Here is a 27,903-nt window from a genome sequence, read left to right on the forward strand (position 1 = left end):
CAATGTCGCTTGTCAGCTGAAACACACATTACATTATTTTTCCTTAAGTTGTGCTTCTTGCTTCTGTTGTAGTGCAGATCATTACAATTACGACATTTCCCTCCAAAACCTAGGATGCTTTCTCTGTGACCCTGTAAATATTCGTTATTTCTAACATTTTAAAATTGTACGTCGACTTTAGATGACATGTCAATCTTTGATGCTCTTATCTCTATTTAGTTAACTATTTTCAGTCATGTTTTGAACATTGTCCAGCTACAATTTATTAACTAATGTTTCGCCGCAAGGGATATCGGATTTTAGAGAGTAAATTAATAAGGAGTATGTCGTTCTTCTTTTCAAACATTCACATTCCCATTTCTTCTTTCCTTATTGTCTTTTGGGCATGCAGTTGTGGTACTTAAAGCAGGCACAAATGCAGTGATCGAAAAGAAATGATTAGCGTACATTCGCATTCTTTTTACATCGTTCCTTTCTTGTTGCTCCCATGGCGATGGACTGTTTCTATCGCAATCGGTAAGCGTGAAAGGAAGCTACCGTACAGACAGAGGGATCTATGTTTATACTTGGCAGAACTAATTACATACCGACATAATCGTCGGAATTGCTTTCGTTTCCCAAAAGTTATAAATATTTCGATTTCGGAAAAGAAGCTCTGTATTTCGCCACGATGTCGAAGTAGAAGGTCCCTTACGTACTGGTTGTACCGAGTAAGATGTGGAGACGGCGGTTTGAAAGCGGACAGAGAAGTAAGAGGAAGGGCGTCCCTTACCTGAGAGAACTCTACCTGGCGAAAGGGCGAGTGTGGCAAATGTCCAGCGTGGCAATGTCCGCACACCGGTTTCGAATCCCCTCGGGCATGAATGTTGAGTTCGTCCTACAAAAAAAGAGAGAGAAAAGAAAAGGGGGAAGGGTGGCAGATTTGCCGCCCCTCGGAACGTGCCGCCCAGTGCGGCCGCACATTTCGCACGTGCCTTGCGCCGTCCCTGGTTCTAAGATACTACAACAAATCGATGTCGCGATGTTATACGGTAGGTTTGTGGGTCACGTCTATTGTCCATCATGTACACGAGTGTGACTTGTGCTGCATTCTGTAGATCCCCACAGGAGAGCTAGGTCAGTTGGGGCAAGGAGACGTGAGGCGAAGAAGCTAGAAAACAGTCACCAGTTTGAAAAAAAAAAGGCTTTTATTGAATGCAGTGCATCGTAGGAAGAAACATACACAGCGCGCTATATCTCGTCTCAGTGGACCTTGACGATGGGTGCAGCCGCGGCGTAGGAGATGGCTGGGGCGACGGCGTGGGTGGCGTAGGCGACGGCGGGGGCGGCGTAGCTAACAGCGGGGGCGGCGTAGGCGACGGCGGGGGCGGCGTAGCTGACGGCGGGGGCGGCGTAGGCGACGGCGCGCACGGGGACGGGCACCTCGCGGTAGCGCAGCTCCGGCTGCTGCACCGTGATGGGCTGCTTGACCACGCTGACCTGCGCGGGCGCCACCTGCACCTTGGGCAGCAGCGGAGCGCCGGCGAGGGGGGACGCCAGCAGCCCGGCGGAGGCCACCGCCAGCAGCGCGCTCACCACCACCTGCACACGTCACACAAGGGGCTTCAGTCATTACCTCGAAACAGAAAAAAACTGTCTCTAGTAACAGATCGTCAATCACTTAATCGAACAATTAAGGATCGCCAACACTGTTTAATGATTGGAACAAAAAGGTCACAATGGACGCTCGTAGTTTCAGCGATCCCACAAGGATCAATATTAGGCCCATAGCTTTCTTCACTATATGCTAACGATTTGTCAACTACTCTGCTCTGCTGTTCAGATAGTAGTGGTTATTTCTTATCAAAATATTATATCTTGTTGTTGTTGTGGTCTTCAGTCATGAGACTGGTTTGATGCAGCTCTCAATGCTAATTTATCCTGTGCAAGCTCCTTCATCTCCTAGTACTTACTGCAACCTGCATCCTTCTGAATCTGCTTAGTGTATTCATCTCTTCGTCTACCCTCTACGATTTTTACCCTCCACGCTGCCCTCCAATGCTAAATTTGTGATCCCTTGATGCCTCATAACATGTCCTACCAACCGATCCCTTCTTCTAGTCAAGTTGTGCCACAAACTTCTCTTCTCCCCAATCCTATTCAATACCTCTTCATTAGTTACGTGATCTACCCACCTAATCTTCAACATTCTTCTGTAGCACCACATTTCGAAAGCTTCTATTCTCTTCATGTACAAACTATTTATTGTCCATGTTTCACTTCCATACATGGCTAAACTCCATACAAATTCTTTCAGAAATGACTTCCTGACACTTAAATCTATAACAAATTTGTCTTCTTCAGAAACACTTTCTTTGCCATTGCCAGTCTACATTTTATATCCTCTCTACTTCGACCATCATCAGTTACTTTGCTCCCCAAATAGCAAAACTCCTTTACTACTTTAAGTGTCTCATTTCCTAATCTAATTCCCTCAGCATCACCCTACTGAATTCGATTACATTCCATTATCCTCGTTTTGCTTTTGTTGATGTTCACCTTATATCCTCCTTTCAAGACACTGTCCATTCCGTTCAACTGCTCCTCCAAGTCCTTTGTTGTCTCTGACAGAATTACAATGTCATCGGCGAACCGCAAAGTTTTTATTTCTTCTCCTTGGATTTTAATTCCTACTCCGAATTTATCTTTTGTTTCCTTTATTGCTTGTTCAATATACAGATTGAATAACATCGGGGATACGCTACAACCCTGTCTCACTCCCTTCCCAACCACTGCTTCCCTTTCATGTCCCTCGACTCATAACTGCCGTCTACAAATGCTAGAAACGTAGGTTTGCCTTTCCTTAATCTTTCTTCTAAGACAAGTCGTAAAGTCAGTATTGCGTAACGTGTTCCAACATTTCTACGGAATCCAAACTGATCTTCCCCGAGGTCGGCTTCTACGAGTTTTTCCATTCGTCTGTAAATAATTCCCGTTAGTATTTTGCAGCTGTGGCTTATTAAACTGATAGTTCGGTAATTTTAACATCTGTCAACACCTGCTTTCTTTGGGATTTGAATTATTATGTTCTTCTTGAAGTCTGAGGGTATTTCGCCTGTCTCATACATCTTGCTCATCAGATGGTAGCGTTTTCTCAGGACTGGCTCTCCCAAGGCTGTAAGTAGTGCTAATGGAATGTTGCCTACTCCTGGGGCCTTGTTTCGACTCAGGTCTTTCAGTGATCTGTCAAACCCTTCACGCAGTATCGTATCTCCCATTTAATCTTCATCTACATCCTCTTCCATTTCCATAATATTGTCCTCAAGTACATCACCCTTGTATAGACCCTCTATATACTCCTTCCACCTTTCTGCTTTCCCTTCTTTGCTTAGAACTGGGTTTCCATCTGAGCTCTTGATATTCATACAAGTGGTTCTCTTTTCTGCAAAGATCTCTTTAATTTTCCTGTAGACAGTATCTATCTTACCCCTAGTGAGATAAGCCTCTATCTACATCCTTACATTTGTCTTCTATCCATCCCTGCTTAGCCATTTTGCACTTCCTGTCGATCTCAATTTTGAGACGCTTATATTCCTTTTTGCCTGCTTCATTTACTGCATTTTTATATTTTCCCCTTTCATCAATTAAATTCAATATTTCTTCTGTTACCCAAGGATTTCTACAAGCCCTCGTTTTTTTACCTATTTGATCCTCTGCTGCCTTCACTACTTCATCTCTCAAAGCTACCCATTCTTCTTCTACTGTATTTCTTTCCCCCATTCCTGTCAATTGTTCCCTTATACTGTCCCTGAAACTCTGTACAACCTCTGGTTTAGTCAGTTTACCCAGGTCCCATCTCCTTAAATTCCCACCTTTTTGCAGTTTCTTCAGTTTTAATCTACAGTTCATAACCAATAGATTGTGGTCAGAGTCCACACCTGCCCATAGAAACGTCTTACAATTTAAAACCTGGTTCCTTAATCTCTGTCTTACCATTATATAATCTATCTGATATCTTTTAGTATCTCCAGGATTCTTCCATGTATACAACATTCTTTTATGATTCTTGAACCAAGTGTTAGCTATGATTAAGTTATGCTCTGTGCAAAATTCTACCAGACGGCTTCCTCTTTCATTTCTTAGCCCCAATCCATATTCACCTACTATGTTTCCTTCTCTCCCTTTTCCTACTCTCGAATTCCAGTCACCTATGAGTATTAAATTTTCGTCTCCCTTCACTACCCGAATAATTTCTTTTATGTCATCATATATTTCTTCAATTTCTTCGTCATGTGCAGAGCTAGTTGGCATATAAACTTGTACTACTGTAGTAGGCATGGGCTTCGCGTCTATCTTGGCCACAATAATGCGTTCACTATGCTATTTGTAGTAGCTTACCCGCATTCCTATTTTTTATTCATTATTAAACCTACTCCTGCATTACCCCTATTTGACTTTATATTTATAACCCTGTATTGGCCTGACCAAAAGTTTTGTTCCTCCTGCCACCGAACTTCACTAATTCCCACTATATCTAACTTTAACCTATCCATTTCCCTTTTTAAATTTTCTAACCTACCTGCCCGATTAAGGGATCTGACATTCCACGCTCCGATCCGTAGAATGCCACTTTTCTTTCTCCTGACAGCGACGTCCTCCTGAGTAGTCCCCGCCCGGAGATCCGAATGGGGGACTATTTTACCTCCGGAATATTTTACCCAAGAGGACGCCATCATCATTTAACCATACAGTAAAGCTGCATGCCCTCGGGAAAAATTACGGCTGCAGTTTCCCCTTGCTTTCAGCCGTTCGCAGTACCAGCACAGCAAGGCCGTTTTGGTTATTGTTACAAGGCCAGATCAGTCAATCATCCAGACTGTTGCCCCTGCAACTACTGAAAAGGCTGCTGCCCCTCTTCAGGAACCACACGTTTGTCTGGCCTCTCAACAGATATCCCTCCGTTGTGGTTGCACCTACGGTACGGCTATCTGTATCGTTGAGGCACGCAAGCCTCCCCACCAACGGCAAGGTCCATGGTTCACGTGGGGAGGATAAAATCTTACACTGCAGGTTTATTAACTACTTTATCACTTACATGCTAATGACCTTCAGTTATATCTAATGAGGAGAATACGACAAGTGCCATCACCCGATTTCCCAGGAACTTCTCTCTGTGGAAGAGAGGTCAAAATAAGCGAACATGTGTCTCGGTGCCGGCCGAAGTGGCCGTGCGGTTAAAGGCGCTGCAGTCTGGAACCGCAAGACCGCTACGGTCGCAGGTTCGAATCCTGCCTCGGGCATGGATGTTTGTGATGCCCTTAGGTTAGTTAGGTTTAACTAGTTCTAAGTTCTAGGGGACTAATAACCTCAGCAGTTGAGTCCCATAGTGCTCAGAGCCATTTTTTTGTGTCTCGGCTTATACGTAGACACTCGACGGTTTCTCAAAAAACTACAGTGAAAGTTTTCGAGGTACATTATGATCCTTTAACTGCGCGATATCCTCAGATGAAACTGTGGCTCAGAGGTTAGTGTCGCGGCATCTTAATTTTGCGGGTTGTTGTTTTCATTTTATTTTTATTGGTTTCATTTACCTACCCATGTCTGTAGGAGGTTACTACACGAATGTTTCTTATCAAATTACGGGATACAAGGGCGTTATATTAAGTGTAAACTTACAACTTTACTTATAATAAGTGTCATACACTTATTATATACCGAGTGATCAAAAAGTCAGTATAAATTTGAAAACTTAATAAACCACTGAATAATGTAGATAGAGAGGTAAAAATTGACACATATGCTTGGAATGACATGGGGGTTTTATTAGAAGAAAAAAAAGAAAAAACAAAGTTCACAAAATGTTCGACAGATGACGCTGGACAGCAAAACTGCTACTACCGTGACGGGTGAGAGGTACGCCGATAGGTTACAGAATCGCATCATCCCCAGCCTGGCTGATAAAACACCTGCTGGAGCGTACGATGTTTATGCAGGATGGCGCTCCACCCCATATTGCTAGACCCGTGAAAGATCTATTGCGAGCGTCGTTTGGTGATGATCGTGTGCTCAGCCGCCACTTTAGTCATGCTTGGCCTCCCAGGTCCCCAGACCTCAGTCCGTGCGATTATTGGCTTTGGGGTTACCTGAAGTAGGAAGTGTATCGTGATCGACCGACATCTCTAGGGATGCTGAAAGACAACATCCGACGCCAATGCCTCACCATAACTCCGGACATGCTTTACTGTGCTGTTCACAACATTATTCCTCGACTACAGCTATTGTTGACGAATGATGGTTGACATATTGAGCATTTCCTGTAAATTACATCATCGTTGCTTTGTCTTACTTTGTTATGCTAATTATTGCTATTCTGATCAGATGAAGCGCCATCTGTCGGCCATTTTTTGAACGTTTGTATATTTTTGGTTCTAATAAAACCCCATGTCATTCCAAGCATGTGTGTCAAATTGTACCTCTCTATCTACATTATTTCGTGATTTATTCAGTTTTCAAATTTATACTGACTTTTTGATCACCCGGTAATATACGTGTATATGGTTTGTTGAGAACTTACAATCCTTTTAAATTCTCATATAACGGTTTTTAATACTCACATTAACTCTTATATTAATACTTATATTTTATTCATGTGTTTATTCTCCGGGATGATTTGGTGCATTCCCTAGGGTGATGCCTATCGTAGAAACATTCGAAGTACAGGTATTCCGAACACCATGTGCATCGTGCGAAGGCAAGTTCTTCACAGTGACATTTCTCGGTATTGATCTCACTCAGGAAGGAAATGTCGCTAACATTTTTGAAGATTTTGAGTATTGGCAATAATTTCACGGCAAACCATACATAACAGATGACTTTTCCAAAAACTGGCGCTTGCAATAGATTATGAATCAAGATACACTACGTAAATTTCAACGAAAACAATTTCAAACAATTTTATTATTTTTTTAAATTCATTCATCTGACAAGCAATTAATAGACGAATAAGGACAATGTTATATCAATATACAGCGGAGGGCAACGTTATATCTCTACATGGAGATACAGACATGGGAATATAAATGAAAAACAAAAATAAAAGTAATGAAAAGACAAGCAATCTTAGTCGCTCCTCAGTTTAGGGTATCTCTTCCACCGTTACTACTGTACTTCACAGAAATAAACTTTTCTTCTTCTGCAAAGAATTTTGGGATAATTCTGTACCGCACTGAACACACATCTGCAATCTGTAAGAAGATGCCAGCGGCATCTCATTCACTGCAGAAATATAAGCAGTTTTTAAATGTAGCGCTATAGAAAAATGCTGCAGATTAGATGGGTGGATCGAATAACTGATGTGGTTGTGCTGAATCTAACTGGATAAAAAAGAAATTCATGGCACAGCTTGACTAAAAGTAGGGATCAGTTGATAGTCCACATCCTGCGACATCAAGAAATTTTCAGTTTGGCCGTGGAAGATAATTTGTAAAAGGAAATCAAGGGTTCAGTGGGCTACAGTGAACAAGTTCTAATGAACGTAGGTTGCATTAGTTATGCAGAGATGAACAGGCTTGCACAGAATATACAGTATGTTTCAAAATGAACACATCGGTTTTAAGGCGTTGTAGCATTTATTACGTTCGACGTACAGTTGTAAATAATACACGAAATGAAAGAGCAATTAAAACAGTTTTGTTTGTATACCTGTGCGCAGTGGGAAGAGTATGGAATGACAAAAAGTGACTGAAAAACGTGTCGAACGAGTGCGAGTCTTTCACGTTTAGCCCCAGGAAATATCCCCGTGGAAAGTTTATGGGCCTTTCATTTTCGGTGAATCAACTGTAACTGATGTTTATTATCATGATGTGCTACAGCTATGGCCCGTGCCTCAGCGGGAAGAAGCTGAAAAACACATCTTTACTTGGGAGAAAGATGGTGCGCCGCCTCACTGGTATAACTCAGTACTCGACTGGTTAAAGGACGTTGTATCCGACCGGTGGATTGGGCGCAAGGGGCCGGTTGACACGGCATTTTATGCATGACCTCCATGTTGACACACGTTCTGACGCTATCATGTGTATGTCCGATACCAGCTGATCTATCCAGCTTTAGAAACAGTGTTATTGCAACAGTTGGCAACGGCCTTACCGCAGTGGATACATCGGTTCCCGTGATATCACCGAAGTTAAGCGCTGTCGGGCGTGGTCGGCACTTGGATGGGTGCCCATCCAGGCCGCCATGCGCTGTTGCCATTTTCGGGGTGCACTCAGCCTCGTGATGCTAATTGAGGAGCTACTCGACCGAATAGTAGCGGCTTCGGCCAAGAATACCATCATAACGACCGGGAGAGCGATGTACTGACCCCACGCCCCTCCTATCCGCAACCTACTCTGAGGATTACACGGCCGTCGGATGGTCCCGGTAGGCCACTCTTGGCCTGAGGACGGAGTGCTTTATTGCAACAGTTAACCCTGACACATTGATCAAGGTTTCGGAACAATTCGCCTACCGCCTCGATTTGTGATCGGTGTTCACACAGAATAATTGTAAGAAAAACTGTGTTTCCCTTTCATTTGGTGTATTATTTATAATTGTAAGGTGAATGTAATATGTGCTACAAAGCCTTAAAACCCGTGTGTTCATTTTGAAACACCCTGTACTAGTGCGGAAAACTGCGTCAAACCAGGCTTTGGCCTGAAGACCAGAACAACAATGTTAATATTTATTTGTAATAATATGACAATCTCAGCAATGAAAAGCTAAGTCATTAGGTTGTTCAGTCCCACAGCAAGCCAGTTCCTTTATATGCTTACAATACAAATTATGTGATGTCGATGTTCTAGATGCACGTAGATAGAAAACTGCAATAAGGCACTCAGGAGCATCAGTAACGTTTTGGAAACAAGAAGAGTCCGAAAAGAAACTAAATTAACAGCCTGAACGATTTAACACGACCAAGTCTCTGTTTTGCTAGCTACGTATGCGTCAAATCGAAATAAAGAGAGGAAACTGTCTTCACACATTGAAATGAAATATGAGCGAAAGTGTTGACTGCAGTTTGTTGGATTATAAACGCAATGCAACCGCAGTGGAAGAACACAAGGTAACTCCTGTAACAGACAACTTTTCAGGGAAACTGACAAAATTGGCTTCAGCGCGTGAGAGGAAATGGAGCGTTTCAGACACGTCACAAGAAAGAATATATTACTTGTCTAGAGGAAAAAGCTCAGTGAGTTGGCCTTACAAAGGGTAGAAAGAGACTGTAAAAGGCCATTTAAAAGTGCGAGGGGCAGTCGTACAGTTTTAATCATCATTTCGAAAAAGTGAAATTTTCAAAATTAATTTTTCGGTAGTTCTCACGTATATGTTCGCAGCCCTGGTACACTTTGTACCATAGTACTGTAGCACGCCGCTAGAGCATCCAAACAAAACGGCGCAGTATATTTATAAAGTGGAGTATGCTGCAGTAATTTGTTTCATACGTCTGAAGGGGAAGAGCGTTACAACAATGAATGGTGTGTTTGTAATGTGAACTGCAACAATGCACCATCGTGACACAGTGGTATGGTGGTGCACACAACTCCGTGAAGGAACGCGAATCGCAAGAGAAGGCCGGCGGTTCGCAATCGAGGCTACAGTAGGAAAAGTGAAAAATCGACCATGGTTCATTGTTTAACATCTTGCACGACTTTCTGAATGTGACAAAGATCGCTGCATTCAGGGTTCCGTGAAAGCTAACAACTAATTAAAAAGCGCGTAGAAATGAGGCAGCAGCGGAAATGTTCGAGCTGTGTCAGATCAATCGAGGTGACTTCTTTAGTCACCTAACCACCATACATGGACGACACTGGGTGTATAACCATGACACAAGGTAAAGGTTGTACATGCAAGGCACCGAAAGTTGCGTCCGGTCACTCAGGAAAGAGGTAGGACCTGAAATTGAGAATAGCGCAGAAATAACAGAAATGTTTAACTCTGTTACCATATGTTCCTTTGCAAGGAAAAATTCAGGAGTATTGCACCAATTTAATGTTTGTTCCATTGAAAACATAAGAGAGATAGATATGTCACCGGTGCTGAGAAACAACTGAAATCGTCAAAATTGAACAAGGCCCCTGACCCCAAAGGAATCCTTGTCAGATTCTTTACACAATTTGCGGTTGACTTAGCCCCTCTGTTACATATAAACTATCCTAGATTACTCGAACAAAAATTCGTGTCCAGTAGCTGGACGAAAGCACAGGCCAAGCCGATCTTCAAGAAGGGTGAGAAAAGAGATCCACCAAACTACAGTCCAATATCCCTGACACATATTTGTTATAGAATCTTAGAACATATCCTGAGCTTAAACATAACGAGGTTTTTCGGACAGAACTATCTCCTTCATGCCATTCAGCATAGATTTCGAAAACATCGCTCACGCGAAACATAACTAAAATTTTTCTCACTCTGAAAGCCAGGGATCAAGGCAGGTAGCTAGACGCAAGATTTCTCGATTTCCGAAAAGCTTTTGGCGTAGTACGACACCTACGCTCATTTATCGAAAGTTCCATTGTATGGAGTATCAAGCGAAATTTGTGGCTCGACTGACGATTTTTTAGCAGGGAGAAGGCAGCAAGATATCTTGGCTGGAGAGTCATCAACAGATGAAATAAATTCGGGCGTACTCCAGGGAAATGTGTTGGGACCCTTGCTGTTAAAGTTGTATATCAATGACCTTGTGGACAACATTAATAGTAACTTCAGACTTTTCGCAGATGATGCAGTTATCTATAATGAAGTACAGTCTGAAAGAAATTGCACAAATATTCAGTCAGATCTTGATAAGATTTTAAAATGATGCAAAGACCGACAACTTGCTTTAAATGTTCATAAATATAAAATTGTGTGTTTCACAGAACGAAGAAACTAGCATCCTATGTCTATAATTTCAGTGAGTCACTGCTGGAGTGGGTACACTCACAAAAGTACCTGAATGTAACACTTTGCAAGGACGTAAAATGGAAAAACCACAGTCTCAACAAGAGCACTGCAGATAGGAGATTGATCACAAATCATTCTTGCGATCCATACTAGAATACTGCTCAAGTGAGTGGGACCCGCATCAAATAGGACTAACACGGGATATTGAATGTATACAGAAAACAGCAACACGGATTTTCACAGGTTTTTTTGACCTGTGGGAGACGTAAGAGATATTGAAAGAATTGAACCGGCAGACTTTTGAACATAGAAACTGTCCCGAAAAATCCTACTTATAAAGTTTCAAAAACCAGCTTTAAATGGTAACTCTTTGACTATACAACAACTCGCTAGATAACGCTTCCGTAGGGATAGCGAGGACAAGATCAGAGTAACTACAGCGAGCACAGCAGCATTTGAACAATTAGTCTTCCCGCACTCCATACGGGAAAGGGATGGGAAAAAGCCCTAATAGTTGGCACAATGGGTCGTGCCCTCTGCCATGCGCTCTGGAATGGTTTTCAGAGTAGGGGTGTAGGCGTAAACGTAGAGCAAAGCGAGCAGTGGAAACATACGGTGTCACCACCGCCGGAAAAGGTGAAGACCCAATCACAAACAGACAGGGCGATGCCTACGTATGAGCCCAAAGTTCTCTTATGCTACCTTCGTGGTCTCCACGCGATATGTGGCAGTAGAATCGTTCTGCAGTCAGCTTCAAATGCCAGTTCTCTAAAAATTTTTTCCCCTCCCCCCCCCCCCCCGCCACGGCACCCCCTCCCCCTCTCCCAGAAACTCCCATTTCAGTTCACGAAGTAACTCGGTAATACCCGTCTGTTATTCGAACCTTCCGGCAACAAAACTAGCAGCATGCTTCTGAATTGCTTCGATATCTTCCTTTAATCCGACCTACTATGGATCGCAGAAGCTCGAGCAGCACTCAAGACTGGGTCGCACTAATGCTGCACACGCAGTCTCCTTAGATAATGTGGCGTTCACAGATTATTCTCATAAGGGTCAAACTGTCACAGGAGCGTACTGCCGAAATCTCCTGACAATATTACGGGAGACTGTCAAGACGAAGAAAAGTCCAACAGGGTACTTTAGACCTCAAAATTGCCCCCCCCCCGTCCCTCCTCCCCCCTCCTGACTTCCTCCTCTTCCCTCGGACGAAGAAACCATTGTGTGGTCAACGTTCCCAGAACGACGACTAGCTGAACTTCGAGAAGGAACTTTTCCTAAAGAGCCATTACGCACACTTGCACAGCGGTGGTCGACGTCACCTAATCCATCGTTCGGAGAAAAAGTGTAGCATTGAAGTGTGAATATGTAGGGAAGAAACACCAAGTTTAGTGGATACAGGTTAAATCTTTCGAGATGTAACTAAAACTTTATGACTTGCCCCTAACAAATGCCTAGCCACTGAAAAGATTGTCGAAACCTTCGTTCGATCACTTTTGCGTCGTAGCCTTAGCGGTAAACCAGCACTCGTATCGTCAGCTACTCACCAGAGTAGAGTACATCGCGGCTGTGTGGTGCTGGGACGTCACAGGAGAAGTGCAGCTGCCTGGGCGTGCCGCGGTCTTATATACGCGGAGCGGCGCACCGGATTTGGCGACCGCGGTAACGGATCGGCGAGGTGCGGACCACGACCACGCCTTGACAGACAAGACGGGCCGCAGATCGCGTTCCGGCCGGGCGCTTGGCCCCTTCTTGCCCCGAGAGCTTCTGGAAGCTTGACCGCGGAGCGCCCGCCGCCTAGCGGCCCACAAGGCCGCACACCCGCACGACCTTGCCCACCGGAGTCGATGGCTCGCGTTTCAGCCGTGCTAGCAGTCGCGGATCTCCGCCACTCCGTTCATTGTTCGCCAAACTAAATTTGCTACTGCTGTTGGCGTGTAGTAGATCGTAGTCAGAGGTATGACGAGATTTTGGTAACAGAAATAACTGAAAACGATGAAAGTATGAAGGGGCAAAATAGAAAGTTCGACTGGGTAGAATACATACAAAATACGCTACTGGCCATTAAAATTACTACACCAAGAATAAATGCAGATGATAAACGGGTATTCATTGGACAAATATATTATACTAGAACTGACATGTCATTACATTTTCAGGTAATTTGGGTGCATAGATGCTGAGAAATCAGTACCCAGAACAACCACCTCTGGCCGTAATACGCCCGGGCATTGAGTCAAACAGAGCTTCGATGGCGTTTACAGGTACAGCTGCCCACGCAGCTTCAACACGATACCACAGTTCATCAAGAGTAGTGAATGGCGTATTGTGACGGACCAGTTGCTCGGCCACCATTGACCAGACGTTCTCAATTGGTGAGAGATCTGGAGAATGTGCTCGCCAGGACAGCAGTCGAACATTTTCTGTATCCAGAAAGGCCCGTACAGGACGTGCAACATGCGGTCGTGCATTATCCTGCTGAAATGTAGGGTTTCGCAGGGATCGAATGACGGGTAGAGACACGGGTCGTAACACATCTGAAATGTAACGTCCACTGTTCAAAGTGCCGTCAATTCGAACAAGAGGTGACCGAGACGTGTAACCAATGGCACCCCATAGCATCACGCCGGGTGATACGCCAGTATGGTGATGACGAATACACGCTTCCAATGTGCGTTCACCGCGATGTCGCCAAACACGGATGCGACCATCATGATGCTGTAAACAGAACCTGGATTCATCCGAAAAAATGACGTTTTGCCATTCGTGCACCCAGGTTCGTCGGTGAGTAGATCATCGCAGGCGTTCCTGTCTGTGATACAGCGTCAAGGTTAACCGCAGCCATGGTCTCCGAGCTGATAGTCCATGCTGCTGCAAACGTCGTCGAACTGTTCGTGCAGATGGTGGTTGTCTTGCAAACGTCCCCATTTGTTGACTCAGGGATCGAGACGTGGTTGCACGATCCGTTACAGTCATGCGGATAAGGTGCCTGTCATCTCGATTGCTAGTGATACGAGGCCGTTGGGATCTAGCACGGTGTTCCGTTTTACCCTCCTGAACCCACCGATTCCATATTCTGGCTTGGTTCAAATGGCTCTGAGCACTATGCGACTTAACTTCCGAGGTCATCAGTCGCCTAGAACTTAGAACTAATTAAACCTAACTAACCTAAGGACATCACGCACATGCATGCCCGAGGCAGGATTCGAACCTGCGACCGTAGCGTTCGCTCGGTTACAGACTGTAGGGCTGAGAAACGCACGGGCACTCCGACCGGCGATTCCATATTCTGCTAACAGTCATTGGATCTCGACCAACGCGAGCATCAATGTCGCGATACGATAAACCGCAATCGCGACAGGTTACATACAATCCGACCTTTATCAAAGTCGGAAACGTGATGGTACGCATTTTCCTCCTTCCACGACGGATCACAACTTTTCATCAGGTAACGCCGGTCAACTGCTGTTTGTGTCTTAGAAATCGGTTGGAAACTTTCCTCCTGTCAGAACGTTGTAGGTGTCGCCACCGGCGCCAACCTTGTGTGAATGCTCTGAAAAGCTGATTATTTGCATATCACAGCATCTTCTTCTTGTCGGTTAAATTTCGCGTCTGTAGCACGTCATCTTCTTGGTGTAGCAATTTTAATGGCCAGTAGTGTAATTTACAAAATAATTGACGTAATGTATAAACTGTTGTCGACGCACTAGCCACGTTAGTTCACTATAGTAATCTGTTATAAAGCAACTAACTGCCGAGGAAGTAACGGAATCACACAGATGTGACATGTATCTTTTCTTCTTCTTCTTATGGCCGACTAAGGACCATGTGCCAGTTTCAGTTCCTTATTCATTGTTATTTTCTTTTCTCCTAGTACAATTTCATCTGCTCAGTATGTTTTCTTCTCTCTTCTGTCCAATTCAGACCGGTTTTTTTTATTTTCTTTCCTACCTTGGCATCCTTCCTTATTCAACACTTTTTCTTCTCCGTCAGTTATTTTTTCAGCTTTTACATTTGTTTTCTAAATCCTACATTACTTTGTGGGGTCAACTTGTTGACTTTTTATCCCACAGAATTTGAAGATCTTTTTAGTTAATCTACTGTCTTTCATTCGGTATAAATGTTCAAAAAATGCCAGTCTTCTTTTTATCATTAATTCTAACACGTTTTCTTTGTTTCGATAAATTTCACCGTTAATTCATTATTTCCTACCTTCCACAATTTTTAGTAGTCCTAACATTTTCCTAATGACCCGCCTCTCTAGCATTTATAATTTATTTAAATTATAGTTTAACGCTATACATTCTTGGTTGTGCTATGTTGTAACGCCCAATTGTTGCATTTTGAGATAGGCATTTTTGTATTGTAAAAGTCTTTAGTTGTTGGTGTTTTGTTTATTTATTGGACCTCGCTTACACACGATTTATCTGTTTCATTTTATTAAAAGGTTCATTACAAATATAATACCACCATTTACAGGTATAGTTAATTATAACTATCTGTTGCTGTGCAGCATCGACAGTTAAATTTTGATGATTCTTTGACGCAGAAAATTAATTATAATTTTGCACTTTTTAAATTTTTTTTAGCTGCATTATGAGAGACTTAACCAACTTGGGCCGCAGTGTATTACTGTTCTTGGTAGACGCTGCTCTGCCAAACATCATTGAATAATAACTGAGGAGTGGGTATGTTAGCAAATTATACCTTTATCATTCACCAATTAAGTGCTAAAAGAAGACATCACTACATTCTTAAATGATTCAAATGGCTCTAAGCACTATGGGACTTAACATCTGAGGTCATCAGTCCCCTAGACTTAGAACTAATTAAACCTAACTAACCTAAGGACATCACACACAGGATTCGAACCTGCGGCAGTAGCAGAGGCGTGGTTCCGGACTGAAGCTCCTACAACCGCTCGGCCACAGCGGCCGGCACTACATTCTCGTTTCTTTACATAACAAGAACTGAAATGTGCAGCAAGTGTCGAAAACAAAGTGGAAAAACTTATTCATCTCGTAATTATGGATGCTTTTCGCTGTACTTTGAGAGCTTCAAAAACGTGTATGCACTCTGTGAAAGTTTATCACCACCTGACACCTATGTGGCATGCTCCGTATACGTCTACAGAGGTCACCCTGTGGTATACGTTTCCATTCTTCATTGAAAGCCCTCGATAGTCGTTGGAGACTCTGATGGGACAGGACGACCACGAACACGTCTGTCAAGCATGACCCACACCGCCCGCCACGTGGATCCTGACTTTATCAAAATATGGTTCAAATGGCTCTGAGCACTATGGGACTCAACTGCTGTGGTCATAAGTCCCCTAGAACTTAGAACTACTTAAACCTAACTAACCTAAGGACATCACACACATCCATGCCCGAGGCAGGATTCGAACCTGCGACCGTAGCGGTCGTGCGGTTCCAGATCCTGGCTTTATCGCGCGTGAGAAGGAATTCAGGGCCACTAACGTAACAGCAACCACCAGTCGGTCCAACAGAATCTGTTCGATGCACTGCCTGGCGGTAAGGCGACCATGGACAACAACATCCGTACGGCTGTCAACATTGAATCCTCCTCACAACATCATAGAGCGTTGGAAATCTGTCGATTTCCTGGACAGCAAGTAGTACGTACCGCACACCACAACGCCTCCACACACGAATATTGTCATTGTCTTTAGTCACAGGATAACAGGATTCGTCAGAGATGAGATTCCAGTTGACATGGGAAGGACAGAAGGAGAGCTGTAAGATGTTACAGTGTCAAGCGAAATGGTCGAACAGGAAGCCTGGGACGTAAGGTCTTTTCTCGTAAACTTTTCCTTACAGTCTAGACGGTCACAGCGCTTCCAGTGGCCCTTCTGATATAGTCTTGCAGTGCTGTGACGGTAGCCGTACGACGCCGCAACACAGATATCGGTCTTCACGAGGGATTGTAATGCTTCGGCGACCTTGTCCAACTCGCCTCTTGCACTGACCTGTCTCCCACAAGCGTGTCCACAACTTATCGATGGTAAATGGAGAGGCATTAACATCTGCAGCAACACGACGGAATAAGACAGACTATGCTGCTATGAAATGCCCAGACCATCACTCTTGGCAGCCGGGCCGTATTGTGGGTGACAGGCAGGTTGGTGTCCCACCACTGTCCGGGACGTAGCCAGACGCCTCTTCGCTGGTTGTCGAGGCTCAGTTCGAAAAAAGACTCATCAATGAAGACAATTCCACTGCAGTCAATAAGATTCCAAGCCGAAGACTTGTCTAGAGACGCCTCGGACAGCAGTGGTATACCAGTCTTACTCACAACTACGAGTGATGATCTGGGATGGCATTTCTTTTAGTCGCAGGGCCTCTTTGGTGGTCATTTGTGGCACTCTTACAGCACAGCGATGCGTCGACGATGTTGAATGCCCCGATTTTGTGCTCTTTATGGCAAGCGATCCTGGGCTTACGTGTCAGCAAGATAATGCCACAGCGAGGGATTTTACTGCTTTTTCCCGTGCTTGCCGAACCCTACCTTCGCCGGCAGGGTAGCCGAATCTCTCCCGAATTAAGAACATTTGGAACATTATAGGCAGCGCTCCCCTACGATCTCAGAGTTTTGACGATCTAACGCGACAGTTGGACAGGATTTGTCACGATATCTCTCAGGAAGACATCCGTCAATCAATGCAAATCCGCACAACATCTTGCATAAGAGCCAGAGGTGCGTTAACACGTTACTGACTTGCTCGGTTTCCGAAGCTCTTTCTCTTGAGTAAAATCATCCAATTTTTCTGTAACTGTAATCATTTGTTTGTCTGCATATTTATATTACAGCTACCGATTTCCGTCCCATTCGAATGATTCCTTCGTGGTGCATCTTTATTTGTCTTAAAATGTATTTGGAGGAACAATCCTAAAGCGTTCCCAGTCATCATTTGTATCATATAGTAATAGTTCTCATTCAATCCTCGGACTGCATTTGGGCTGTTATTGATCACTAATATCCAAATGTGCATCAGTCACTCATTATTCCCCAGTAAGGACGAATACTCAACTACCACTTGACTGTTCATAAAACCAGACCGCATCAGCTCGTCGTAAAGTTGTAGACACATGCCAAGAGAAAAATCCAGCTAGTCTATGGCCACACAAGTCCCTCAGCACTCATGTAGTCGTAATCCAAAGAGTTGTCCAAGTTAGATCTAATAAGCAGCTTGATCATGCAGGCACAGCGCCAGGGATTTAGATGTCAGAACACAGCAGGATAAATTCATGTTACCAAGAGGCCAGTTTTATCTCATGCATGATATCTAACACTAGGAGCATGTGACTGCTCACAGGTGCCTCTTTTGAAATCTTTGATAACATATCCCAAACCGTCGACCTCGCTGTCCGAGGGCAAAGATATAGCACCCCTCATAGCATCCCTCCCCTCTTCAGTTGGCTCATAAGATCGAAAGTGTCCCTATCAGTAACGGTATCAGTGTACCGCTACAGCAGTGGTGTGACTGCACAGGCGATGTAGGGGTTCGATGGCCATCTCGATGTTGGTTGGTGTCTGTGTTGCACCGTGTCCTCTGCTTGCACCAGGAATGTTGTCATGATGCTAGGGTGCGCTGGTGCTGGTTTTCTGCTCATTGGGTCCCCACTGGTAGTCACTGGTGCTGGAGATGGGAAGGGGGCCCATTCCGTGGGAGGACCTGTTCGATGTCACTGGACCTGTCGTTCTTGACCTGAAGTGTGTCTGGCATCTGAAGTTGTACTGAGCCACCACCAGTGACTGAGGTGCTTGGTTCGAGGTGTAGTCGCTAGCCAGGAGCACAGCTGCTTTGCATGGCATACCATCCTGGTGCCATGAGCTTCCATGGTGAATATGTGTCACTCCCCCCCCCCCCCCCATCAGTTCTGATGATGCCTTGAAGCCTGGTAGCCATCCTGACACTCCCCCAGAGGTGCAAGCCTATACTTTTCTGCCCAGAGAGTAACAGGGGTGATGGTTCGGCTGGCATTGGTATGTTGTAGGCCGTAGCTAGTCCCAGCCTTCAACAGTTCTACTGGAGTGTGTCCCTCCCTGATTGGTTTGTTTCTATAGGACGCGAGGAATTGGGTCAAGACCTTTGTTTGGATATGGCTGACATCATTTTTGCATCTGCACACTAAAGGTAAGGTTTCACCATTAGAAGCCGGACAGAATGGTGCAACTGCCATTCTAAATGCAGAAATCCTGAAACGTACTAGAAGAGAATAGGGGACAATTATGGTGAAACAACTGTTTCTGTAGTCCGTCCAACGGCAAATATTTTGTGTAAGGTGTTTTTTTTGATTTCCTTGCTGTGGCATCAGGCATTTGAATGACATATGCGAATTTGGAGCGTGCATCAATGATGATGAACCACATCTCTCGCAGGAATAGGCCAGTGAAGTCCACATGTATGTACTCGCATGGGTGCTGTGGCGTTGGACAGGCGTGGTATGCTATAGTGCTGCTGACTGGGTTGACATGAAATCCATAAGGGTACACACTGTCCTCTCCATGCCCTGCATACTGACAGTTCAGTAGCTGTGCAACCTTGTAAGTGCTTTCATGCATTTCATCCGTCAGTGGTCAGGATGCAGAACCTTTATGACATGCTAATACAGTGGGAAATGATGACTACCTGGCAGCCATCATTGTCTATGTCAGCATCTGTGTTCCTTGTACCTTGTGGATCCTAGATCTGAGAGAAAATTATCTGCAGAGTTATGGGAGGGAGTAAATTGGGAAGCATTCTGGCCAACCCTGGCGAATATATTTCACAATTTGAAAAGGGTCTTTAGCCGTTTGCTTTGCATTGAGACGGTTTTGTAGCGTGTCTTCGGTTTGGAAGAGCAATGTTTTCGTGAGTGTTATACTTGGGATCTGGGCCCATAGTTAGTCAGGATAGGCCACTGGTGTCAGCATGTTGTGCTGTTCGCCAATAATTAACTGTAAAAGTGTAGCTGTTGTGGAAGGGGACCCAGCATTGCAGGCATAGTGCGACTTCTTTCATGAAGTTGGTGCTTAGGGCCAAACAAAGAAATCGGTGGGTTATTTTAAATAATGAGATAAATTTTGTGTCGTAAAGGAAAGCGTAGAATATCTGACGGCCAAACAGTACTTTTCGATTTGAATATAGTGTATTTGAGCTGATATCAGAGTTTCAGTCGCATTTCCAAAGTATTGTTCACATCTGTCTTTACTTTTCCGAGAAAGAATGGCCCTGATGCCATGTTGAAAGATGTCAGTGGCCGGGATAAGACATTCGTTAGACAAGGGGTGGGCTTCAGACATTGCCTCAACTTTCGAAAAGCTTCCTAACAGTGATGTGAGCATTCATATTTTACACCTTTCTTACGTAAATTATTAAGAGCAATTATTGGGGGGCATTTAGTATGAATTTGGCATAGTCACTGATTTTGCCAAGAAAATGACTCAAGGTCTTTTAAGTTGGTAAGCACTTAAATTTTTTCTGTGAATACGTACATGGCTTTTCTAATGAAAATCCAAAATGTGTCATCTGCAGTGGAGATCTTGTTGCTAATTCGAATGGGTGAGAGTCGTAGAAGCGAGCATTCCTCATGCAGCGAAATCGGCACTAGAAATCAGCGCAACGAAAAACAGGAGCCAGCTACGTAGCGGCTAAGATAGTACAAAATTAAGACAGACTACTAAACTGAATGACGGCAGAGTACGCCACCACCGCGATTCTCACCTGTCTTCAAGCCTCCAGAGCTTCGCCCAATGAAATCAACACTTCTAAAGAGAACAAAACTTTGACTCAGAACTCCGAACTTCAGCAAGTTTTAACGATTCAAACCGACATGAAGCATTTAAAGGAACTGGTATGCGACGTTCCACGTCACGTAGCAACTGCCGTTCGCACTGCTGTGGCAGAAGCCGCAAACTCCATCAGATCTGTTAACGCCAACGATGGCCGTTAGATAACGTGGTTAAGGGGTGGTTTACTATCTTTTGGTTCAAAAAATCGATGTTTTTTTTAATTGCACTTTTGGATCCACCCCTGAAACGGTTTTTTCGAATACAGAACGGAAATGTTTGTTATTCGTGGTTGAACAAATAAAATGCACCTGCCTGAAATCGGACTTTTTCACGCACCAGTTTTATTTTTCTTTCGGAGGACGAGCTATTGTACCGGTGCTTGGGAGAGAACACACAAAATTCAAATGAAAGTTTTAACGCGTGTGTTTGGGAGTTAGCCCCCCAAGCATTTGCATTCTGGTGCGAAGACTGTGGAGATTGCGACATTCCTGGCAGTGAGCAGCTTCAACGAAGGGTATTCAGCAATTCTGAAGACCATGACAACGATGTACGTCACCCTGGGACTCTATTCGACGCGGTTCGCCTACGATTCGGACGACCACCGGATTCAAGCGGCCGAAAACCGCTTGTCACCGGCCGTACGAGCGGCTCTGGAGCAGCGCAGGATGGCCCAGATCGAGCAGAAGACCCTCTATGAGGAAGAGGAAGGACTAATTTATGGACCCGGAATAGCAGATTGAACGTACGTTGCATAATATTGCTTTTATATTTCGTCAAAACTTCAAACGCGTTTTTCTCGAAATAACTTTTTATTGCGCGGTATGGTAACTTCAAACCTACTGAACTGATTGACATCATTCTTTGTTTCCAACGAAGCTAACTAAATTGTCTAGGAGTCGTACCACTTTTATTCCGATCCATCAACTATAAATACTTTTACTTGGCCGACGAAGTTGAAAAATCGATGAAAAAAAAGAACCTATTTTTTCAAATGGCCGCCATTTTGTTTCCTACGGTCCAAATAATTTAAGCGAGGTACAACTCCTAAAGAATCTTACATACTTCGCTAACGTCAACTCAATTTTGATTTCAGACGAGCCGGCTGACCTGTGACATACGGCGCGTGGAGGTCTACATCGAAAATTTGTTTCGTTCTGACGGCACTTCCGCCTTTGCTCTTCAACATTTCCGGTCGAAAAAATTCCAGTTTGTAGAGGAAATATCAATAACGTTTTGACCAAATTTGACATTGATATCTATGACACATCGCGAGAGAAAAATCCTCAAAGAACATGCTTTTTTCGGGCCAAAGATAGTAAACCTCACCTTAACTATCGTCTTGTGGAATGGAAACGGCATATTCCGTCAAACGGGAGGATTCCGAGAATTTCTTACCAAATGAAGGGTTGACGTAAGCTTCGTAACGGAGACTCATTTAAATGTCGGTGTCAGTGTTAGAGTAGCAAATTAGTGCTGTTACAGAAATGAACGCCCGGCGGAACCACCATCAACAGAAAGAAATCGCTTCACCATCTTCTACAAGTATCAGTACTGGGGACAAAGGAAGCAACTGGAGTAGCAGTCGCCTAAATGCCACCTAAGGGACTTCTCGAACCCGCCAATATCGCGATACTGCTAGCATTGCGCGGTAGAACATTAGTCGGTAGAGATTTTGATCCAAAAAACGCTACTTCCAATTCTAGAGTGACCAATACAAGCGGCTTCAGCACGTCGTGCTAGCAAACGACGCCATCACCAAAATACCACAAGAACGCACGTGTCATTCCACCAATGGAAGACTGCTGGATGTCTTAGATACAGCCATTGCAAAGTCGTCACCATGGCATCACGGCAAATGAGAGAAAAGTATTTTTCCGGAAAGTGTAGCAGTAACATTCGACCCGGAAATGCCATGTCACAACACGTACAGAACTCGGTATCGGCGGCATATTGCGGGAAACTTTTCAACTGTGCTCTAGGTTTTAAGTGTTGTTGCATGAGCAGGACTAAAAGCGTTCGTTAATGTTTGCACCAATCATGTATACATATCTACATGGATACGCCGCAATTCACACCTAAGTGCCTGGCAGAGGGTTCATCGAAACATTTTCATACTACTTCTCTACCATTCCACTCTTGAATGGCGCGTGGGAAAAAGGAACACCTAAATCTTTCCGTTCTAGCTCTGATTTCTCTTAGTTTATTATGATGATCATTTCTCCCTACGTAGGTGGGTGCCAACAAAATAGTTCCGCATTCGGAAGAGAAAGTTGGTGATTGAAATTTTGTGAATAGATCTCGCCGCAAAGAAAACCGCCTTTGTTTCAGTGACTGCCACCCCAACTCGCGTATCAAGAGTGACACTCTCACCGCTAATGCGCGATAACACGAAAACACGAAACGAGCTGCCCCCCTTTGCAGTCTCTCCCCCCCCCCCCCCCCTCCCGATGTTCCCCGTCAATCCTACCTGGTAAAGATTCCAGCAGAGGACGGACACATGTAATGTAGGCTGTCTCTTTAGTAGGTTTGTCGCATCTTCTAAGTGTTCTGCCAACAAAGAGCAGTCTTTGTTTCGCCTTCCCGACAATATTATCTATGTGGTCTTCCCAAAAATGGGTCAAATGGCTCTGAGCACTATCGGAAGTCATCAGTCCCCAAGAACTTATAACTACTTAAACCTAACTAACCTCAGGACATCACACACATCCATGCCCGAGGCAGGATTTGAACCTGCGACCGTAGCAGTCTCGCGGTTCCGGACTGAAGCACCTAGAACCGCTCGGCCACAGCAGCCGGCTGGTCTTCCCAATTTAAGCTGCTCGTAATTGCAATTCCTAGGTATTTAGTCGAATTGACAGACCTTAGATTTGTGCGATTTATCGTACACACAAAATTTATCGGATTTCTTTTAGTATCCATGTGGATGACCTTGCATTTTCCTTTGTTTAGTGGCAATTGCTACTTTTCGCACCATCTAGAAATTCTCTCTAGATCATTTTGTAATTGGAATTGATCGTCTGATGGTTTTACTAGACGGCAAATTACAGCGTCATCTGCGAACAATGTAAGGGGGCTGCTCAGATTATCACCTAGATCATTTACGTAAATCAGGAACAACAGAGGGCCTATGACACTACCTTGCGGAACGCCAGATATCACTTCTGTTCTACTCGATGTTTTACCGTCTATCACTACGAACTGCGACCTCTCTGAGAGGAAATCACGAATCCAGTCACACAACTGAGACGATACTCTATATGCGCGCAATTTGATTAATAGCAGCTTGTGAGGAACGGTACCAGAACCCCTCCGGAAATCCAGGAACACGGAATCGATCTGAGATTCCTTGTCGACAGCACTCATTACTTCACGGGAATGAAGAATATCCTGTAAACTGACTCGTTGCACATCATTTCGATAAAGAAATCTTTCAAATCATCTTTTCAACAAGTAACTAACTCATCAACAACACGTTTTGAGTGTGTTTGTTTGTCCGCAGCTCGTGGTCGTGCCGTAGCGTTCTCGCTTCCCGCGCGCGGGTTCCCGGGTTCGATTCCCGGCGGGGTTAGGGATTTTCTCTGCCTCGTGATGACTGGGTGTTGTGTGATGTCCTTCGGTTAGTTAGGTTTAAGTGGTTCTAAGTTCTAGGGGACTGATGACCATAGATGTTAAGTCCCATAGTGCTCAGAGCCATTTTTGAGTGTGTTTGTAAATGACGGAAATCGAAATTGCAATCGCAACAAATATTTTTAACACCCATATTCGGAATGAATATGGCAGTTACGCCGGCCTCAACTCTCCAAAGGCGGAACAGTGCTGCGCGGTCAGTACGTACTACGTAACATCAAGGGCCCGCCATATGCTGATTGGCAGCTACGTCATAAGACGGAGAGCGACTAGCCGTCCTTGGTGTGAGCTAGCGACGTCGAGTGTGATACAGTGCCTTACTCACTGCTGTTCTTGCCGTGTCTGGGCTCATAACCAGAGGATGCGCTCTGCGATTAAGCAATTGAGCAGTCGCTCAGCGACGCTGGTTGGTCATCCAGTGCTCCTCAAATGCAGCTCTTTAATTGGGAAATGGACAGTGATTCTCGCATATACAAACACCTCCTTTCGACATTAACAACAAGTAGCAATACTCGAATCACACGACTAACAATTGGCTTTAGTTTGACTGTACTGTACTATTTCTGTAAATTTTTTTTTTTTTTTACTTGCCCGCGGATGACATTCGCGATAACTCAGTGTGATGTGGAACATGTTACTATATTTACAAATAAGACGCTTTTCTCTATGAAACCATGGTTACGTACACAGACGCACACACATACACACAAGCATACACAGTTTAAAAAATAAAAAAGAAATTTATAAATAAAAATGAAAAATACATAAATAAAAAATATAATGATAATAATGCTAATTAAATAAATAGAATCCAAACCTACTCATCTAGACACACACACGCACACTCACTCACCCATCCACACAAAATGCAGAGACACAAATGCAGAAATCACAAAAGATTCAAAACTCCCACCTACAAAACAGTCAACTGTTCAACATCTTTTTTCGAAGTTTGTAAACAGTGATAGAGTTACACAGTGCAGGTCTTCACAGTGAAGATAATTGGAATACCAGAAAAAGTAGTGAAAAATACTGTAAACATACACACAAGTTGCCTTACAGAGTTCACCATAACATAACCAGTCACAAAATTTCGCCGTAAATATTTTTTCTACATTAAGTTCTATATTGTTGCAGATGGAAAACACTGAAAGGAAACAAGCGCAATAAAAAAAAGACATAGAAACCCATGATACCACAGCATGTAAAAGTATTAGAGCATTTTTTCCTGTTTAATAGAAACAAAATAAAAACCTACGGATGATGCTGAAACTTCAGCGAAACATGTCTGGGAGATAGGAGAAAAGATGTTAACAATTTGCATAATCGCTTTTTTAATATTAGTCTATAACTTAATCTGATAATCGAAACCCATCCGCATATGGGTTATACATCAAAAATATATAAATAGATTATAAGGAGTTGTACACCCGCAATTGTTTAATTTGTTTTTAAAACTCACTATCTGCAAACACCTTTAATTCACAAGTACACTGGATGAATAATTTTGTGGCTGTATAATTTGCTCCTCTGTGCAATAACAGTGTTTAGATATGGATAGTGGCAGTTACTATTCCTGGTTTCATATTTATGATTGCTAGAATTATTTTAAGATTGTGCCTTACTTCTCATTGGGAAACGTCCCCTGAGAAAAACTATGAATGACTGTGCTGGTAAACTTCTACGTTATTTGATACAAAGACAGCTGAGTAAAGCTGAACGTACTCAGACAGTTCTCTCTTTACTTATTCTGATCATCACTAAACTGACACACAATATTTTTAGCGCAACGCAATCTGACTTTCAATAGTCCCTACAAAAGAACAGCCCTGACTAACAATAACCTATACCTTTCATGAATCACTTATCTCATAAAAATCTTCGTTACTCGAACTGCTGCAATACAGCGAGCGCCAATACTGCCAGCTAAATAGAAGATTCTAAATACTGCACAACTACTGATAGGCATGGTTAGCACATGAAAGATTTTGATAGAGAACAAGCAATGTATTTACCTTAATAATGTTCAAAAGTTATCATATATATATCAGTTTATGATGTCCAGTATTACAAATTTACTCTTTCTGATGGACACGCGTCCAGATCGTCCGCTCTCACAATTCTGCCATCTCTCTCCCCACATCCACCACTGCTGGCGGCTCACCTCCAACTGCACAACGCTACGCGCTGTTCACATCCAGCTGCCCAACAACTGTGGCCTGGATGCATGCATTGATTGGGTTGAGAAGGGTGTCAGAGGGCCGTTATAACCCTTCCTCAGGCTACTTGGCCCACAGCTCTTGATATCCTGGACACTGGCATTGGGATGGGGTTGTCAGGGTCAGTCTTACGCATGTTCTATCGGGGACAATTCTGAAGGTCTTGTGGGCCATAGGAGGACCTCTACATTACGCACGCAGTTCAAAGAGAGACAGACGTCCCGTGTGTGGACAAGCATTGCCCTCTTGAAAAATGACACTACGATGTTGTCGCATGAGAGGTAACACATGAAGGCACAAGATGTTCCCTTAATCACTACCAGCCGTGACTGGCTAGCTCTTCACACCACGACGCCTGTAATAATACCGCTGTGCCTTTCCAAAACATTTTAAGAATGGGATCTCTCCCCTGGTCACCGCCATACTCACTGCCGGTGAGAACCGCAATTCGTCGCTGAACACAGTACTGTGCCATTCATCGGCAGTCCACGTTTCCCACTCACAGCACTACTCCAAACGTAGTCGTTTGTGTTGTGGTGTCAATGGCAGCCTACGCATATGAGGGAAGTCCCTATCGTGGCTGTTGCTAGTCCCCGACCAACGGTGTAGGTTGACACAGAATGTTGCGAGGAGTCCATTAGTTTTCTGGGATGGCAGTTGCAGACGTGAAGGGGTTACGATGTGCTTATGGCGGTCAGACGAGGTCGACCGAAACCTTGACAAGTATGTCTGCCGTCACATTCCCAGGCAGTCGACCTTCGGGCTCCTGTCATAACGGATTGCCTCACAAACCTGGACATTGCGTGATTAGACCAGCTGGGGAAATAGAGACCAACAATGAGGCCCCTTTCAAACTCCCAAACTGCTGATAACCCGAGTAAACTGCATCTTCGTAAGCTTCATAGTGATCACTCAATATCTGACACAGTTCGCGCCTCCTTACATACGCTACCAGGCCACATGATGATATAGTTGGAGAGAGCGTTCTAGAATCAAAGTTTTATTTGACACAGAATATTATATTTGCAGATGTGCTCAACCAGTCTTAAATACATTACATTGTCCTAAGCTTTTGCAATGAAAGCTGAAAGTGAAACGTTTTGATATTTAATAACATCTGTCATATTACCTTCCCTAAGAGAGGTCTAAAAATAGCATAGTCTAATCTGCCTGGAAAGATACCTTCTGAAAGGGATGCATTAAATATACGGCTGAGTACTGTAGCTATATCAGAAGAACGTCCTTAAGTATTTGGCTTGAAATGTTATCAGGCCAACGATAGATCTTTGTTTTGTAAGAGTTTTGATTATTTTCTTGATTTATCTGAAAACAGGAATGATCTCGCACTGAATAAATGTTTGTGGTG

General features: G+C 43.9%; 1 protein-coding gene across 1 annotated transcript; it reads right to left on the reverse strand.

Annotated features, from left to right (window-relative positions):
- Window positions 1–1,172: 1,172 nt before the first annotated feature.
- LOC126419055 (cuticle protein 16.5-like) lies at window positions 1,173–12,599 on the reverse strand. The gene is made up of 2 exons (XM_050086129.1): window positions 12,444–12,599; window positions 1,173–1,581 (listed from the first exon to the last, which is right to left on the reverse strand). Exons 1-2 carry the CDS (start codon window positions 12,456–12,458, stop codon window positions 1,243–1,245), a joined length of 354 nt encoding a protein of 117 aa, XP_049942086.1. The 5' UTR covers window positions 12,459–12,599; the 3' UTR covers window positions 1,173–1,242.
- Window positions 12,600–27,903: the final 15,304 nt, after the last annotated feature.

This window comes from Schistocerca serialis, chromosome 9 (assembly GCF_023864345.2).
Source record: "Schistocerca serialis cubense isolate TAMUIC-IGC-003099 chromosome 9, iqSchSeri2.2, whole genome shotgun sequence".
Taxonomy (NCBI): Eukaryota; Metazoa; Arthropoda; class Insecta; order Orthoptera; family Acrididae; genus Schistocerca; species Schistocerca serialis.